General features: G+C 35.5%; 1 protein-coding gene across 13 annotated transcripts in view; it reads right to left on the bottom strand.

The window, feature by feature from the left end:
* LOC118262972 (potassium voltage-gated channel protein Shaker) overlaps positions 1–12006 on the bottom strand; it is a 347989-nt gene that overhangs the window by 35959 nt on the left and 300024 nt on the right. Inside the window, exon 1 of one of the 13 annotated variants that reach the window (XM_035574764.2) lies at positions 4082–4233. The exons of the other annotated variants lie outside the window; for them this stretch is intronic. Coding sequence (XP_035430657.1) covers positions 4082–4176 — 95 coding nt within the window. The 5' untranslated portion in view covers positions 4177–4233. Of the gene's footprint in view, positions 1–4081; positions 4234–12006 lie in introns of those variants that run through there. 13 annotated transcript variants of the gene reach the window in all.

The following is a 12006-nucleotide window of genomic DNA, read 5'->3' as shown; positions in this document are numbered from 1 at the left end:
TATAAGTCAATGCTTTACGGATGGGTTATTTATTATACTTAAATAATGAAAGATTATGTAATGTGGTGATCGACCAGTGGTTTAAGACGCCCCTTTCACATGCATAAGTTTGCGGGTTTGGAACCTGTGACACCACTCACAAACGGTGCAGGAAAATATCGTGAGGAAATTTGAAATTGCCAACCCCCATTAAGCAAGCGTGGTGATTAATGCTCAAACCCTCTCCGTGTGAGAAGAGGCTGCCCAAAGGGTCAGCAGTGGCTCAATGTGAATGAACGATAAGTTCTTGCAATAAGATAAAGAGGTGAAGGGAAATACAATAAATAAATAAAATAAATACAACCAAGCCGCGGCATTACTATTGAAGTTGTAATTGACAACTGTCCGTTCTCATTACCTTGTACAAAACGGTCATTATCATAAACAAAGGAAGTATTTCTATCATAAAATTATTAAAGTAAGTAAATTAATAACAACATTATTTATACAAATTATAAAGACTACATAATTATTATTCTGTTACGATAAAAAAGTAACTGTAGTATACTGTTCGACCGGAGCTGCGGACTACCTGAGGTTTACCGGGGTTGCGGCTCGAAAAGCAGGAGTGGGAACGGGGTGGTTTTTAATCAGTATAAGTCTGACACTCCCTCTTACTTCGTTAAAGGTGAGAGAAGTTATTGGATGATTTTCCCATCTCATAAAAAAGGCTACTGCGCGACTATGTGCGTCTTTTATATAAGATGGATTTGTCGTAATCTCCATGCTTGGTAGGCTCCAAGCTCTCCAAGGTTGGAGATTGCAGGTCACGGCATCGCACCGCTTCACCAGCCCTGTTAGAGAGCACTGCTGCTCCAACTGCAGCTCTGTTATTAAGCGAACCAGCTAAGCGAGCAATCACTTACAATGCCCGTGGAAAGAGGTATAGTAATAATTATGTAAGGCCACCGATTCAATTATAACCAAACATTGATCTAATTTATCGTTATTAATTTAATCAAACTATCGCACAATGACGCAGTAGCGAAATCAATGGTACTTAAATTATCGTATTTTGTTTAATTAACAATTTGGGGCAGGGTGAAATAATTAATTATGATATTTACTAATGAGCTACTAATGTAATTTATATAGTTGTAGGTAATCAAGTGGTCACAAGTACCTACTGATCGTTTGTGATATACAATTTGGGTCATAATGTACTTGAGTCCTAGGTACAGACTAGAACAAACACTAGAGCAATATCGTGAATCTAATACTCTGTAGGTATATAGTAAGTAAGTCATTATTACATCAAGAGCTGATAATCCAGTACTGGGCTATGTGCCTCCTCTACTTAAAGCGGACAGTCGGATTGGAGATCGCGGTTGCAAAGTTTCAGGTTCTGTCAAATGTGCAGACCCCTAGACGCGATGGCTTACAATACCGACGGGAAGACTAGGGCCAGTAAGTCATTACGATCCTCCGTTATCTAACCAACTGTCTCGCGTTTAAAGTGAACGGGATTTCTTTGCAGAGATTTCTAGGAAGGAAGATTTGTCCAGCGCTCTGTCTTTAAATAAAAGTTTAAATAACTTTAGGAACTTCTGCGAATTGTAAATTAAAAATGTGAGTCAGGAATTGACTTTATTATAGCTGTACATAAAATACGAAGTAGTTAAATGTATTTTTGAACCAGTATTTGTGGTTACCGTAGCCTAAGTACACCTGGAACATCGGAGACACATGAGTGCGTTGCGCATCACATTGAAAATAGTTAAATTACGTCGTTGTCATAGTCGGACAACGCGGAGTGATGGTGCAATTATATGGGATACATATGAATCCAGTACTATCACTTACTAGAAGTAACTATGTCAGCCGTATCCTGGGAGAGTATGGTTCCCCGTCCGAGCAATTAGGCTTCACCACTACCACCACTAATTACGAAATTGAGTTCAGCACAATAACGAAATATTATTGCATTTAATTGAGTGTGGCACTAAAATAATTTTAATTGGACAGTGGGATATTCATGTTATAAAACACTTGATTCTACGCATAGCTCACTGTTTTTACATCACAGTAATGAACGTGAAAATTTAAAAAACATCTGCATTCACCCTAATTAGTCGTGTAAAAATTAAAACAAAGGTAAAATAAACACAAGCACTTGAAGCATTTTTGCCGTCGGAACTGAGAGCTTGTGCTACAATTTGGTTTTTCTGTTTTCTTTTTTAAACAAAAGACTGTTTACCCAATCAAGTCACATCCGTACTTAGTAGATGATTGTAATACGTACTTGTTTATTCAATTACCTACCAGTCGAACAATACGGATAACCAATTACATTGTCTTGCAATTACAACATAATTGAACACGTATTGAAATTATAATACAAGAGATGAAGTGTCATATATATGATTATTTAAGCGTTACTATTTACGAGTGTTTAGGTAAATTAAATTCATATTATTCGCATAGCTTTTACGCGCACGTCATTTTTTATTTCACTTCGAAGCCTCCAGTCATTCCGTAATTACGCAAGCTTATTTAAAAGTTTTATAACTCCTTGATTTTAAGATCACGATATCATGTATTTAACGTATTTTATTTGAAAATGTCAATAAAACGTTTTAAAATAATACTTAAAACTTAAAAAACGTTTTCACAGTCATAATTCTATTACTATAATCGGAAACTACATATAAAAAGGAAACATTAAAAAAAACACCCACATCGTTGTCTATCACAGAATGTCCATTTAGAATTTTAGATTAAAACCCAATTAATCACTTCGTTCCGTAGTTAAAGGAATTTCTAACAAGCTGCAATATACTACATCTTTGTATGTACAATTCATTAGTTAAATCAGCATTAGCAATACTTAATTGGAATCTGGGACAGTATCGCTGAAACCACACTAACTGAACGACAACTCATTCAAAATGAATAATTTTAAATACACCGTACACCTATCAGAATAATCTATAAAAAACTTGAGTAAATAATGCAGATTTATTAACGAAATAGTACTTTGTCTGACTTTTGCATTAGTTATTTTTTTTTCATTATAAAATGTATTGTATATCGATGGTAGAAATTCTAATTGATCTCAGTGTCATATTTTTGTGATATTAATTTATATACATATTCGGAATCACCGAATTTTTCTCCATTGAATGATGTATATAACTCAATTTTGCAAAAAATCTCTTAGATCACATAGCCTCTCAACTGTCGATATGAATTTATTATTGTAAAAAGTGTCCTCAAATATTAAGTTCATATTAAAATAACAGCAACGTATTGTTTGTTAATTTGTTTTTCAAATGATTTCGTAGTTTTATTTATGAAGAATATTGTCTTAAATACCAGCACAATGAATGGTATTTTAAAATAAAATTTAACTGGAAATATTGCAGCAATATTTTATTTCGATTCGATACTTATTATTCTCGCCCGATCACTAAGTCACAATTCACAAAACACTTCACAAAATATTTCCATTTTAATATCTGTTTCATAGAACATCGTAAGTTTATTCAAGCGTGTTTTACAATTTATTATAGGAAATCACTAGCGCACGAGATAATTTCAAAGGACTTCCTTTTTTACTTTTTATATTCCCACTTCTTTTATAACAGAACCTATTTTATAACTTCAGCAAAATAAAAATAAAATTCTTAATGAAAAACCGGGAAACTACTGCGCGCATAAATAAATCTTTTTCAGATTTATTTCATTTTATATTTGCCGAGAATCCGAGTCAGAAAGAAGGAATCATCCTATTACTGCCACTTCATATCCATTTCCATCTAGTATTAAATTGAAACGCGACGGAAAATTAATAACACCGTTACTTACTGCGCAGCCGGAAAATTCACGTTAATATAAAATAAGTCACATTTTAAAATAAAAGAAAACAAATCATTCATAAAACATATAATTAATAAAATAATAAAATAAAATAAACACATTCACTTACTTAAAACAACTTAATCGACAAAGTCAATAAAATAAAATAAAATAAACATAATAAAATAAAAATACAATAAAATAATAATAATAAAATAAACCCGTTATTTAATTTAAAACTCACTGGTCTTCGTCTTCATTATTGGCATCGTGGTCGGGCACGGGGTCGCGATCCCGCCTGCCGAACAGGCGGCGGCAGTACCTCGCCATCTCCATCATAGTTGGCCGGCCGCGGTGTGTTAACTTGCGGAGTGATCGCGATCAACTAACAGCCCTCGAGTCCCGAGAGCGTTGCATCCACCCCGACCCCCTGCCGGCCCGGCGGTGCAATCTGACCACTTTACACTACTCCCCCGTTATCAAACGTTTCTAGAACCTTCCTAAACATTTTTTAACACCCTAAACATTACGTACCTCGTGCCAAAAATATTTTGCTCAGGTATTTACTTTTAGTTACTGACATTTAGAATATTGATTTATCGTCCCACGCCGGTGGGGAGGGAGGCTCTGTATGCACTACCTACCTTGTGAACTTGAAATTTCCTGCAATTTATATTGGTATTGAGAAACGAAGGGTTATTAATAAATACCTTTCAATATTGTTTTACCTTCAATATTTCTTCTCGTAGAGAAGGCATTCGAGCATTTCCAAGTGAGTTTGCAAGGTTTATTTGATTTATTCCCGGTACGACGTTATTTAATATTTGCTTTTTAATGGTTATTAAAGTGAAAACAGTGACACTTTAGAGTTACAATAAATTGGTGAAACCATTATTCCGATGAAAGAACAATAATTTCGCGACTGTAACCGAAATAAAGGTGCGGAAAAATTGGCACAGTCCATTCCGACGCGGTTAGTTGGATGCTGTAAAACATATAAATCGTTTTTTTAGTACACACACTGTTTGTGAATGAATCCGGTGGCTTAGAGTGGATCCGAGAGTGAAATCTAGGCAATGGAAACATGTAACTTGCGTGGACTGTGCCCAAATATTAAAATTTAATTTAAATACAGTTTCGAATATTGAACGTGTAATTTCAAGCCCCGTTTTACGTGTGGGAGTATTGCTAGTTTGCTCAACATGGCACTAACAGAGAATGCCTAAAAGGGCAAAAGGCATACGCCTGTGAAATTATTCATCTCATGTGTGTAGTGCAGTGCTGTGTTACTACGTGTAGTTACAGCGGCAATTTGTCACGAATTATGAACAATAGTGATCGTAACACGTTTCAGAGGGCAGTTTAATAGAGCAATAAATACCAGTACTTGTGTAATGTTGTATGAGGGGAAATAGGTGTGGAACAACGGACACAAACAAAGCCTGAGTCGCGGCGGCTATTTAGCGGACACCTCATTAGTGATCCAACTGAATTATGATGACCTTTCTTGAAGATAACTAACATTAAGATAAGTGGTAACATTGACATCATATTATCAATATTATGACGAACATATTTAGGTCCTATATCACCAAGAACGTACATACATACGTACTATCTACATAGTTATCCAATGTCGGGAATGTACTAAAACACGCTGTTTAAAATACTCACCCGTCTAAAAATAGGTGATATATTCAAAATTCCGACGACATAGTATACAGTGCGAAGACCAGTGTTTCCCACTTATCGTGTGTTTGTGTGTTTGCGCATTAACAGTGTTTCCAGGCAGCCTCTAAAATAAGGTTGTGCTAATAATAGGAAAGTGTTCAGCATACGCTTTGGTAAATCATAATAAATAGAAACATACGCATAGGCCGTGGTTAGTGACAGAACTTGCACAACTAATACTCTCTACGGTATTAAAATGTGACATAGACTGATGACACAGTAATATTTTAAGAAAATCATCTTTAAAGTCTTATTGGCTACAACATTGCATACCTACTGGCTTAAAATGTCCCGATTTCTGCTACTAGCAGTGCCGAATGAACACATGTATTGCCACATACCATAATGTCACATTCTCAGGGTTAAACACGCTTTACGTAACGAATTAGGAAGTTTTAAACATGTGCGAGTGATTTTAGATAACTTCTAGTACTTTATTCTAAGAAATGGGGAGACATAAATAAACGATATGGTTGTGGAATGTTCGTTCACACTCGAACATCATTCACATCCGATCACTCTACGGAACCTTGCCTTTCCTTTTTTTTTTCATCGTTTTACTTAATCAGCTTTATTATTTTTATTGTGAGAAGCTGTTTTTCACATGTGATTGGAATTCTTTAACAACCGGAGGCTAGGAATAGGGACTTCATAGACTCTTTGTGACCATAGGTACAAAGAAATTTTGATAAATCAGAATTCATTTCGAGTGTATATTTTTTTCTGCAATAACTATGAAGTTGTGATAGTTTTTTCATTACACCTTTTGGTAAAATGATAATTACGGAACTGGTGAATTAAGACATTTATAAGTACTCAAGTTCACTGTACCTACATTACCGAATTACGTATTCATTTAATTCTGGACTGCAGTGTGTGACGAGCATTCTTCGCGACACATTTAGATTACCCACACTTGCATGCTTTTGTTCAATGTCGGTCGGATACCCGGCATGTTTTCAAGGTTTCATTAAAGTCGGTTCAGTTGTTTCGTAGATTAGCGCCTAAATATAAACGTAATATGTTTATTGTTGAGTTCAGTTTGTTTGCACTCGTTCGCGGAAATGATAGCTATGATTTAGTTATCGGATTTATAATGTGTAGGAGATTATTTATTTGGTAGCCATTTTATAAGTTGAATTATTATGTTATTTTAATACAGATCACTATTTTCTTTTTCTATTGTGTTTGGAAGCTAGATTGGTTGTTACTAATCTTCATTTCTAATGCCTAGGCAAATTATAATGCATATTAGATCGGGTGCGATTGTAACAGAGTAGCTGCAACTCTAAGACTAGCTGAGATTAATAGTGTATAGTGAAAATACTTTTTGCCAAAGTTTTTTGTCTTGTAATGTCAGTAATGTTTACTTTTTTGTGGCCTTCAACAATAATTAAAGGTACACACGGTACATATATTATGTCTATAAGTTTACAATGACACTGAAATACATACAAGGCAAACTATGTGTGGTTTAAAATGTTACAAAGATCAAGTTTTGCATATAAATTACTTGTCGGAATATGTATATTTTATAGTGAGTCTCACTAGTGATGTGTCTTCACACATGAAGTGTGGGTTGGTCTCTAAAGTACCGGCGTCGGTTCCTCTAAAGGTCACGTAAAGAAAACTTTAGCATATTATTATTTTCAATTTTCTGAGAATGTTGTAACGAGAGCGAGTATGAGTTGAATTTTGTTCATATTCAGTTTAACGTCTCGTCTAATGTAATGTAACACCCACTTTTCAGCAACTTATTATGATTCCTATACAATAAGAGGTGAGGCTATTGCCATGACATGCATTGGACTCAATTTAAGACTCCGTGTTATTTATTACTTTGAAATTATCCAATATCTGACTAAACAGAAGGAGAAAGCCCCTAATTATACTTTTCCTGATTTCAAATTGAACTTGACACGGTAACAACTCTTGCCCGTCAGCCAACGAGGTGCCTAGTTCATATTCAGATTGCTTATCAGACAGAATGTGGGCTTTCTAATTGCCAAGGTCAAACTGCTCACAAACTCATCGGTGGTTTGCAAACTGAAGCTGAATTTAACTTTATTATTCCAGAGTTTTGAACTCCGACGTCCATCGGATATCAGTTTGGAAATAAAATTATGCTCGTTATGTTCGTATGACAGCGGTGTCAGGTATATCTAGCTAGAGTGAGTTTTGTGTGATTACAGTTTTTAACTGTGAGTACAGTTCTTCTCTGCTACTATAAAAACATACATTGTAGTTTTGCTTCTGACTAAGTCTTAATTTAGTATTAACATGGGTGTGTTTACTAGTATAACAGTTAGAATAGTAGTTTAGGAGATGCAACGTCATACCTTTTATCCCCGAAGGGGTAAGCTGAGGTGCACGTTACGGTACGAAATGCCGCTATACAATGTACACCCACTTTTCATCATGTAATAGAGGGTGAGCCAATTGCCATATACTGGGCAAAAGTCCAGACTTCGTGCTACTACTGAGACATTTTCGAAAACACAAAAAAAATTGGAGATGTAGGACATAGTTCTTGGACTCAGATAGTTTTTAGTTTAGTTTTTATATCACAGTGGACCTCCTTATATCGATTACGTTGCAGATTACCGCATTTAAAAATGCGGCCCATCTATTAGTTTTTTTATCATGGTAAAAGTTTTTAATTTATGTCTGACACCTTAAATACTTGGACACAGTGACTTTTAATATTGTTTATGTGGCAGACATATGGGGATATGGAATACGTACCTAAATGTACGTGTTTACTGGAATTTGGTCGTTAATGTTTTCCTAAGAAACTTGAAGAGTCATTACTCATTACTCACGTATGCCAACAATCTTCTCTTGTTTATACAGATTGGTGACTTGATGAGCAACGCTTACGAGTACCTCGTCAAACAAATTAAATGTTGGAAAGTATTCAGTTAAAATTTTGTCTTTTTCTGTTGTAAAGGGTAGGTAGTTTTACTGAGGTTTAATAAAGATGTAGTTCAACATGTTGTACCGATCGCCTTTCATTGCGTAAGAATGAAAAACGTGAATTATCGTGTCATACATAACTCAGTATCAATTATTGCAAGTCAGTTGATATTTTATTCAATTTACTTATGTTTCTGTACTTGGGAAATAGCTGGAAGAAAGACATATCGTAAATATATTAGTATTTTCTGTGACCAGAATAAACTGAACCCGATATTTTACCAAATAACTAGGTGACCCGGGAAACTTTGTATCATCAAACATCTTTTTCATTCATCCTTTTTCGAGTTTTAGCGAGACTAACGAACAGCATTTGATTTATATTGACTGAAAGTAAAATGTTCTAGGAATGACCGTGGCAATGTTAAGGGATTTTACTACAAAATCGTTGTGTATTTACGATACACATTTTCGATGGAATTCCAAATAGCGATTACTGACATTTTCCGATAAAATACTAAGCTCAACGCTGTTTAATTTCTCTAAATAAGGTGTTCAACAAACAGATTTGTTTAACTGTGTTGAGTACTATGATTACACAGAGTCGGGAATTCGTGACAGTTGCTGAGCTGAGGGATTTAGAGCATTGACACAATGTGCCTAAGCTGTCGTATAAACAAAGTAGTGACGCAAATACACTGTGTACAGACGCAACTGTGTATCCATGAGCTTAATCATTTTATATTCGACCAGCTGTTGCCCGTGATATACACTGCAGGAAACAGTGACAAAATTTTCTCAAATCTTTAATTTCTAAATTAAATTAATTTATTAGAAAGAACAGATTAATTTCACCATTAACAATTACGGGTAACGTCTAATAGGACACCACTGAGCTCAATTTTCAGCCAATCAGCGCTACCTATTTTGCGAATTTAGACAAATTACTAATGGACTCATAGGACACATTAGTGGAAAACTCATGTGCTGGAACGCGAATCTACGCGAGACATAATGTATTTTCTATTGGCTATCATATACCGGTGGCCATCGAAGTTAATGTACTTAGTAAAACATTGTATGAGAGTGCAGTGAGCCTTCCACTAATTGGTTGGTGTCTACATTGTATGGACATGTTTCTACCATGTCATACGTCATAATATAATACCTACATGTATAACTAACTAATTCCGCAAGATTTCGCTCTGCTCAGCTCTTTTTGATCGTAGCGTGATGTTAAATAACCTATAAGTTTCCTCGATGAATAGACTATCCAATACAAAAAGAATTTTCAAATCGGATTAGTAGTTCTAGAGATTAGCGAGTAAAAACCAAAAAACATACAAACTCTTGAGCTTTTTATAATCAGTAGTATATTATAAGATGATATAACTCTCACTTTTTACTTGACTAGCAAATTGTTTATAATCCAGATAACAATCGATAGCAACTAATTACCTAAACAACAACAAACACCTACTTGAAAGCAAATTGCTGTAAAATGATTATCACTTTGAAGGACTCATTACATTTGTAAGTGGCAAGTATCAATTACAGATCATGTATATAATGCAATAAGACCGTTTCAAGGACAATTATACTCAAGTACGTCACTCCTACTTAAATATTAATACATATGTATACTGTATAGCTATTTTAGACATTTGCTTGCAGAGACCACTAGTAATCCTCTCGCGTGTGTCTTAAAATCTACCTATGTATTCCTCGATGTATTCCTTCACCGATTGTCAGTGGTGTCTAAATAATCGTAGAAAATATCTATAACTCGGTAAATGTCATATCGGAACTTTGCCGTTGGTAGGTATCAAAGTCGCGGGCCACCACGACATACCACCATGGGGAAACCACTCTCTGGTAATATCTAAAACCTTTTAAACTGTAATCATTAAGCCAAGCGTGGGGTATATAGCCGGAGCTACGGACTACGTAGCGAACTTATCGGGGCTCCGGCTCGAAAAGTAGGAGTAGGAACGGGGTGGATTTCTGTCAGTAAGAGTCTGACACTCCCTCTCGCCTCTCCTAAGGCGAAAGAAGTCATAGGATGATTTTCCCCCATTAAAATAAGCTTGGAGGCTATAGCAAACCCGTCTTATGTCAGCTCATAGTCCAACATTGTAGTGTACTGCCTGCCTGTTAATATGACATGACGTCACGCCTTGTACAGGTAAGTTACAGTTAGTAACAGGTTAGTAGGTACCTTTAGGGTGTGGTCACAAAGATGGCGTTTGACGTCCCTCAGCCAATTAGTTCAACAAGATAAATTAAATTGCAATTGGATTCGCAAGGTTATGAAGTAATCCCGTAATTTGTTCTGATTACAGCCTTCGCGTTCTAGATGAAGAAGCTTGTTTATCTTCATAAATTTATTTATTGAATGTGAATACTGAATAGTATTTGATTGCACTGCTTCAATAGATTTGCTGTAATTTCTTACATGGTACCTAGGTCCAAGGCTGGAAAGATATTTAACCTATTTTCTCATGAATAGTTATTGTATCAATGCATTAGGAAGACTTGGAAAATATGCGTTTTCTCTTCTGCCCGGGATTCCAATGCGGCCATGACCTTGGGTGACCCAGTTTTAGTGACTTGGTATGAGAAAATTTCTTGTCTTGTGTCGGTTTTGATATAAGAGGACGACTTAATTTAGTTTTATTCCTGTTTCAACATATTCCATAGTTTGGTTTCAGACAACAACCGCTAGATACTAAAAGCAGGTGACGACTTCGTTAAGCAACTTTTAAAAAACCTACTGCGATTTGGTTTGTCAAAAACCAAATTGCAGTAGGTTTCTACTCAACTAAGTAGTGTCAGAATAAATTGTATAATTGTATATTTATTTGATTTTAATGAGTTTAAAACAAATAAAGTTAATAGATTGTTCATACAAATTATATACAACTACCCCCACCAGAAATAAACAAACGAACTTACCGAAATATGATGAATATTACTTCAATAACATAATTTAACACTTTAATTTACTAATGGTACTACGTTTAGACACTAGACATGTATTAAAAACAACTTACGACCCGGAAATAGATCACATAAACAAACAAAACCTAATAATATAACAACAGCGATGAAAGTTAGCACTGCATCGTGCGCATGCGCCGCGTGAAGTGGATCTTGTACTATAGATAGATACCTAATATATTAGTTTGATTACCTCGTTCGTCGCGTGGTAGGTGAAAACGCGATTACTGAGTAAGAAGTCTCCAGTCGGGCAAGCAAAGTAATATTGAGATTTTTGACAATTGATTGTCTCTCACAACATTCATAAAAGTAAATTAATTTGTTGTGCCGTGAATAAATACCTAATTTATAGGCTTGAATGTATAATGTACCCTTTCATTAACACAAATGGGGCCCAGTAGGGCTGAGGTCTGATCCGGAGTTGCGGACTACCTAGAGGGTATCCCGGATTAAAAACCAGGAGTAGAAACGGGGTGGTTTTCAGTCAGTAAGAGCCTGACACTCCCTTAAACCTTGCCTCAG

The sequence above is a fragment of the Spodoptera frugiperda genome, chromosome 25, assembly GCF_023101765.2.
Source record: "Spodoptera frugiperda isolate SF20-4 chromosome 25, AGI-APGP_CSIRO_Sfru_2.0, whole genome shotgun sequence".
Taxonomy (NCBI): Eukaryota; Metazoa; Arthropoda; class Insecta; order Lepidoptera; family Noctuidae; genus Spodoptera; species Spodoptera frugiperda.
This window is presented reverse-complemented; position numbering and strand designations above follow the sequence as displayed.